Source organism: Lynx rufus, unplaced genomic scaffold (genome assembly GCF_022079265.1).
Source record: "Lynx rufus isolate CCGP_SWC_20201006 ecotype Redwood Valley unplaced genomic scaffold, mLynRuf1.p SCAF_50, whole genome shotgun sequence".
Taxonomy (NCBI): domain Eukaryota; kingdom Metazoa; phylum Chordata; class Mammalia; order Carnivora; family Felidae; genus Lynx; species Lynx rufus.
The window spans coordinates 186038-193113 of record NW_025814868.1 but is presented as its reverse complement, the minus strand read 5'-3'; the positions used below and the strand labels follow the sequence as shown (position 1 = coordinate 193113).

General features: G+C 61.3%; 1 protein-coding gene across 1 annotated transcript; it reads right to left on the bottom strand.

Annotated features, from left to right (window-relative positions):
• Positions 1-3437: 3437 nt before the first annotated feature.
• Positions 3438-4521, bottom strand: LOC124527539 (interferon-induced transmembrane protein 3-like). The gene is made up of 2 exons (XM_047100600.1): positions 4230-4521; positions 3438-3724 (listed from the first exon to the last, which is right to left on the bottom strand). The coding sequence occupies exons 1-2, from the start codon at positions 4476-4478 to the stop codon at positions 3533-3535; spliced, it is 441 nt and encodes a 146-aa protein (XP_046956556.1). The 5' UTR covers positions 4479-4521; the 3' UTR covers positions 3438-3532.
• Between the last annotated feature and the right edge of the window lie 2555 nt (positions 4522-7076).

Below are 7076 nucleotides of genomic sequence, written 5' to 3'. Positions count from 1 at the left end.
TGAATCCCAGGACAGAGCAGGTGAAGCTGGAGAAGCCACCATATGGCTGTGCCAGGCAGGACGGTAGGACACCGCTGTCACAGATGGAGGGTGAGGGCCAGCCGTGTCACTCAGTGCTGTGGACGGTGGGACATGGCTGACAGGGAAACAGCAATGACGGTAGGATGTGAAGGTCAAGTGGGCTTAAAACTGCCTGCTGGGGTGGCCCGGTGGCCATGAGAAGGACAGGCAAACGATGTTCCTCAGCTCCTTCCAGCCAAGGAGGCTGGGATGGGAAAGCAGGTCCCTGAGCCCGCACTGTGAGCTGGTCTCAGAACAGATCCAGGGACTGAAAGAGCGTGGAACCCCGGGGGAAGGATGCTGCCGCCCGAGGTTCCTGGGCCAAAGCCCATCCCTCACAGCGTCCGCACGGCAGCACAGGCTGGGTTCTTTGTACCGGACCCTGAAGACCTGAGACTCGCACTTCTTAAATACTGTTGGACTCAGGGCCCAGGTAAGTATCTCAACAGCCAAAGCCTCATCCTGGCCTCTTTTTCAGGTCGGGCACATCGGGTCCAAAGAATCAGGGGCTCCAGGCCCAAATCAAACTCTCAGGGGGGCCCCTGGAACTCCCCAGGACGGAGGCAGTTTCCACTCCTCAGACGAGTTACCGGAAAAGAAAGAAAGGGTGGTTGGCTCATCCTCACATTGGATCAGTGGCCCTCAGGGTCAGAGCCGTGGCGGTGGGGCCAGCCAGGTGGAGACGTCTGCAATTGCCCCCCCCGCCCCCACCGGGAGAGAAATAAAGAACAGTGTCTCATCCCGAAGGGCAGCAGAAATCAGTGCCACCCTCAAACCTAACGGGTGCAGCGGTGCTGGCCCCCACCAGAGCCCCATTTCATTCACCAGTCTGACCCCCGGACCCAGGACCTTGGCAGAGACAGTGGAGTGCTGCAGACCGGCCCGGCGGGAGCCCCGCGTCGTCAGCTGCTGTGCCAGATGTAGACCCAGTGGTCCTCAGGGCTGGGGTGTGTGGACAGTGACCTGCCCAGATCTCTAAAGACGGACACGGGCCACCAGGTGGCAGACGTGCCTACCACGAGCAGGGCTGTCTCAGCCCCGCCAAGTCAGCAGGGATGCGTGAGAGGGTGGAGGTGGAACGTTCCAGATCAAACGGGCAGTTTGCACCCCCGTGTCACCCACCACTGCTGTGCACGCCTGTCCCTCTGCTCCCACCAGGGCTGCGGGGAGAGCCCCCGCGAACCCGATGATGGAGAAGGAAGATTTCCCAGCCCGGTGCTCCAGGGGCCAGCTCAGTGTGAGCAGAGCTCTGGACGGAGCTGGGGCTTGTACCCACACCCACCCAGGGTGTCCTGCGGTCTAATGCTCTACATACCCCCTCGCTCAAGGGTGTCTTGAGGATCCACGGGAAGGGAATGGTTCCTGGGAGCACAGCTGCAGGCAGGCACTGGCCACCCTGTGGGTGTGGGGAGAAGTGGGCGCTCATAGAATAGACATGGAGAAAGTGTCCCAGCGCTCCAGGGGCGGCAGGAGACAGAGGGGAAGGTGGGACCGGGGGCTTGGGTAGAGGTCTGTGGATGTGGACGCACAACTGGGCACGCAGGTTACATGTCACTTTCAGGATGAAATCCAGGCTCGGTAGCCTGAGAGATGTCCTGTAGGAGAGGGGCTCCGCAACTAAGATTAAATCTTGTAATTATCAATCACATAAATTACGTACCACGAAAGCCATCATTCTGAAAACAGATTGGCAAGTTGTCAGCACGTTTTACCTTCGTGCACGAGAGGGGACGTCTTTAGCAGCCACGTGGTGGAAAGGGACACACAGGTGAGCTACTGCCCGCCATCTCCGCTCCACAAGCAGGGGCAGCGTGGGAGGGGCTCCGAATGACCTCGGTGGGGGAAGCAGGGGCAGCGTGGGAGGGGCTCCGAATGACCTCGGTGGGGGTTGCATCCCACAGACACCGGCGAGGGCGGCGCATCAGGGCTCAGACTGGTGGCACCCCGCTGGGGCCTGCAGGCATCCGTCCCAGCCCCTCACTGCCCTCACCCCACGCGGGGCCCCGGGGCCAGCTTCTCTCCCTCTCCGCCCTCTGACTGCCCATGTGCACACGGGCTCGCTTAGTGGGGACAGCCCTGAGGGCAGTGGAGCCACACAGGGCCCTCGACAGGCAGGGTTCAACGCAGGTGTGGGTTCCAGGGGACACCAGACGTGGTAAGTGCAGGAAGCAGCTGACACACGGGGAGGGGACCCAGGGAGGGGCCCCAGTGCCCGAGACCCAGACTTGAGGCTGGTCTGGGGGCCTGGACGCCACGGGGCCTCCAGGGTGAAGGCAAGGGCCAGGACCCGGCCATCGGCACCCACAGCGCACGGGCCAGGACCACAGGCGGCGAGAGAACAACTTGAGGGGCCCTACCCCATGTTGGGCTGTGCTGGGAGGTGGGGGGGTGGGGGGCTGGGGGTGGCGGGGCCGGCTGGTGGGGTACGCATCCCAAGTGTTTCCACAGAGCACCTGGGAGGGAATATTCTCTTCTGGCTTTGCATGGAGTGATCTCAGGAGGAAGCTGGACGGCCAGGGCTCCTGAGGTGCCCAGATTCAGTCCTGAGGGGGGATGAGGGTAGGAAGTACAGATGTGCTCATGGCACAAGAGGGTCTGGGCAGCTCCTGGCCAAGGCCTTGGATCCCTTTCCGGGCTCTGGGGTCAGGGAAGGTCGCAGTCACCCTGCCCTTTGGGCAGGGATTTGGGGCCTACCCCTTGCCGGCCGAAGCAAGTCTTTCCCCACCCCGGAGGGGCAAATCTGCCCAGGTGCCCTCCTCCACCCAGGGTACCCCAACCGGCCTGGTGCATCCTCGAGTTAGGGCACTGTGGGAGCAGGGACAGGTGTGGGTGAGCCCCAGCGGGGGTCTGGGTGTACAAGGGAGGAAAGGGGAGGCTATCACCACCCCAGTTCCACCTCACTTGTCCAGCTGGTGTGGGCTGGGTGGGCACTGGGCATGCACATTGCCCACAGTGTGGAGGCCATGACAGAGGAGGTTAGGGAGCTAACTTCCAGTCAGGGCGAGGGCAAGGCCGGCTGGGGCTGCAGCTCCAGAAGTGGACTGTGGGCTCCCTGTATCAGGTGCCCTGCGACTCTCCCCAGCCAGTGCATTCCTGGAAGCTAAGAAAGTTCTGGCCTCAGTGCCGCCTTGCCACAAATGAACCCATTCTGCTTAGGGCTCAGACCTCTGGGAAGTAGGGGCCCCTCCATACAACTATTGTCTATTAGTTGCCCCCAGCCCGAAGCCAGATACCCGCAAGGCCTGAGGATGTGCCTGGGACCACACAAAGGACACAGGGCTGGGTGCAGGGGGGCAGTGGGGGACATGGGCCTAGGGGCAGGCTGAACAGTCTCGATGGGGCCCCTCCCAGGTACAAACACAGCACCCACCCCCACACACACACACATACATGCTTTATTGAATTCAGTTGTAGACTGACGTGTACACAAAATGCTGTGACAGGAGTGACGGCCTCAGGCCATGGACAACTGCTAGTACCCTCCATAACCTTTCGTCATTTCTGAAATTGCTTGGAAAACCACCAGTGAGCCAGTGAAGAAAAGAATGATGAACGTAAGGGTGAGAAGGAGGCCCAAGACCAGAGCCCAGATGTTCAGGCACTTGGCGGTGGAGGCATAGGTCTGGGCCCCGATCACGTCACCCACCATCTTCCGGTCCCTAGACTGGGGAGAGGAGATGGAGAGGGGGATCAGGGGCGGGTCCTGGCGAGAGCCAGGCTGGTCCCCGTCCACAGCAGCCTCCACATGCCCTTCGCCCCGGTCGGGGACCCACCCCCCTTTCCCAGAGCCTGAGCGGGACAGCGGCCCTTGGGTCCCGTCCCTCCTGGGGCCTCCGGCTCCTTCTTCAGACTCTCGGCCTCTCCTGGAGACCCCAGGGCGCCCCCTCCCTCTGCGTAGGTCCAGTCACTGGCCTCTCCCACTGAGAGGCGGCTTCCGGTGAGTTCCTTTGTTCTTTCTGGGAGAGCCCTGGAGCCACATCTCAGTCTGAGGGATGTCCTTGGGAACTGGGGACAAAGGCCACTCCTGGCCGTCCCCGGGCCCCTCCTGCAGCCTCACTGCTACCACGCATGGACTCCCCATCCGCCCCCCCCACATGCCCTCGGGGCAGGCGGACCTCCGCAGACTCACCTGCGCTTTCTGGGAGAACCCCCCCAACACACACACCCACCTTCACGGAGTAGGCAAAGGCCACGAAGCCCAGGCAGCACCAGTTCATGAAGATTGTGTTGAACAGGGACCAGACGATGTGGTCGGGCACGGACGTCTCAGTCTGGATGTTGATCACGGTGGTGGCCATGGGAGCTGGGCTCTGGGGCCCCCCGAGTACCGCCACCTCATGCTCCTCCTTGAGCATCTCATAAGTTGGGGGGACACCAGTGTGGGTGCCAGGAAGGAAGGGCTGGGCATTGCGGTTCATGGTGCGAGACGGAGACGCTGCGGTCCGGATGCTGGGGCTGCTCAGGGCTCTCCCCTCCCGGGTAGTTTCGATTTCTTCAAAGATTTCTTTTTCGTGGTGTTTGGGGAATTGGGAATTGGTTGGGCACTAGGAGGGCGTGACCAAGCACTGGGTGTCAGGTTACACCAGGGCGGGGCGGGAGGAAGGGCTCTGGTCTCAGGGGGGCTTCCTGTCCCCGGCTCTCACGTCGGGTCCTGGGTCCTGTCTCCGCTCCCCTACCACAGCCTCTGTCAGGGGTGTGTGTGGGCCCTGGGGACTTTTCCTCAGATGTGAGTGTCCCCACCCCAGCCCCAAGCCTGCTGCAGGCTCCCATACGGACTCCACACTGCAGCCCCCAGAGAGAGTCCCCGAAGCCCCAAAGCCCACACCTCAGCAGTCACAGGCCTCCTCTCTGGACTCTGTTGACTTTTCCTGGCTCTGAAGTCCACGTTCCAGCGGTGGGGCGGCAGGGCGGGGGGTGGGGGGGGGCGCTGGCAGGTCAGGACCCAGCAGCCTGTGTCGCCTGCCCTGGAGGGAGCCTCTAGCATCTCCCAAGGGTGCCGGAAACCAGGAGCCGGCTGTGGTGGGAGAAAGGAGGATCCGGGCCATTTGGCAGCTGCTGGGAGCACAGGGCCAGCTTTCCTGAACGCCGCATCCTTCCTCCCTCCCTCCTGCCCCATCATGTCACATAGGTGTTGTCTGGGGGGTCTTGGTAGGAAGTCCCGGTCATCTTCTTCCACTGTCAGGCCCATGCCCCCCTTCTCAGGACAGACTCAGGTCAGCTCTGTCGCCAGGACACCGCTCTTTCTAAGAGTAAAGGGTCAAGTTGCTCTCTCGCCGCCTGTGGTCCTGGCCCGCGCTGTGGGTGCCGATGGCCGGGTCCTGGCCTGCCAGGAGCTCTTGCCTTCACCCTGGAGGCCCCGTGGCGTCCAGGCCCCCAGACCAGCCTCAAGTCTGGGTCTCGGGCACTGGGGCCCCTCCCTGGGTCCCCTCCCCGTGTGTCAGCTGCTTCCTGCACTTACCACGTCTGGTGTCCCCTGGAACCCACACCTGCGTTGAACCCTGCCTGTCGAGGGCCCTGTGTGGCTCCACTGCCCTCAGGGCTGTCCCCACTAAGCGAGCCCGTGTGCACATGGGCAGTCAGAGGGCGGAGAGGGAGAGAAGCTGGCCCCGGGGCCCCGCGTGGGGTGAGGGCAGTGAGGGGCTGGGACGGATGCCTGCAGGCCCCAGCGGGGTGCCACCAGTCTGAGCCCTGATGCGCCGCCCTCGCCGGTGTCTGTGGGATGCAACCCCCACCGAGGTCATTCGGAGCCCCTCCCACGCTGCCCCTGCTTGTGGAGCGGAGATGGCGGGCAGTAGCTCACCTGTGTGTCCCTTTCCACCACGTGGCTGCTAAAGACGTCCCCTCTCGTGCACGAAGGTAAAACGTGCTGACAACTTGCCAATCTGTTTTCAGAATGATGGCTTTCGTGGTACGTAATTTATGTGATTGATAATTACAAGATTTAATCTTAGTTGCGGAGCCCCTCTCCTACAGGACATCTCTCAGGCTACCCAGCCTGGATTTCATCCTGAAAGTGACATGTAACCTGCGTGCCCAGTTGTGCGTCCGCATCCACAGACCTCTACCCAAGCCCCCGGTCCCACCTTCCCCTCTGTCTCCTGCCGCCCCTGGAGCGCTGGGACACTTTCTCCATGTCTATTCTATGAGCGCCCACTTCTCCCCACACCCACAGAGTGGCCAGTGCCTGCCTGCAGCTGTGCTCCCAGGAACCATTCCCTTCCCGTGGATCCTCAAGACACCCTTGAGCGAGGGGGTATGTAGAGCGTTAGACCGCAGGACACCCTGGGTGGGTGTGGGTACAAGCCTAACCCTAACCCTAACCCTCGCCGGTGTCTGTGGGATGCAACCCCCACCGAGGTCATTCGGAGCCCCTCCCACGCTGCCCCTGCTTGTGGAGCGGAGATGGCGGGCAGTAGCTCACCTGTGTGTCCCTTTCCACCACGTGGCTGCTAAAGACGTCCCCTCTCGTGCACGAAGGTAAAACGTGCTGACAGCTTGCCGAGGGATGTGTTCTGCCTAATCATATGTATTTTGACTCTCATTTGTCCGTTTAAAAAAATTTTTAATGTTTGTTTATTTATTTATTTTTTTTTAATTTTTTTTTTTCAACGTTTATTTATTTTTGGGACAGAGAGAGACAGAGCATGAACGGGGGAGGGGCAGAGAGAGAGGGAGACACAGCATCGGAAACAGGCTCCAGGCTCTGAGCCATCAGCCCAGAGCCTGATGCGGGGCTCGAACTCCCGGACCGCGAGATCGTGACCTGGCTGAAGTCGGACGCTTAACCGACTGCGCCACCCAGGCGCCCCAATGTTTGTTTATTTTTGAGACAGAGAGACACAAAGTGTGAGCAGGAGAGGGGTAGAGAGAGAGGGAGACACAGAATCCGAAGCTGCTCCGGGCTCCGAGCTGTCAGCACAGAGCGCCACATGGGGCTCGAACCCACGAACCATGAGATCATGACCTGAGCTGAAGTCGGATGCTTAACCGACTGAGCCACCCAGGTGCCCCATTTA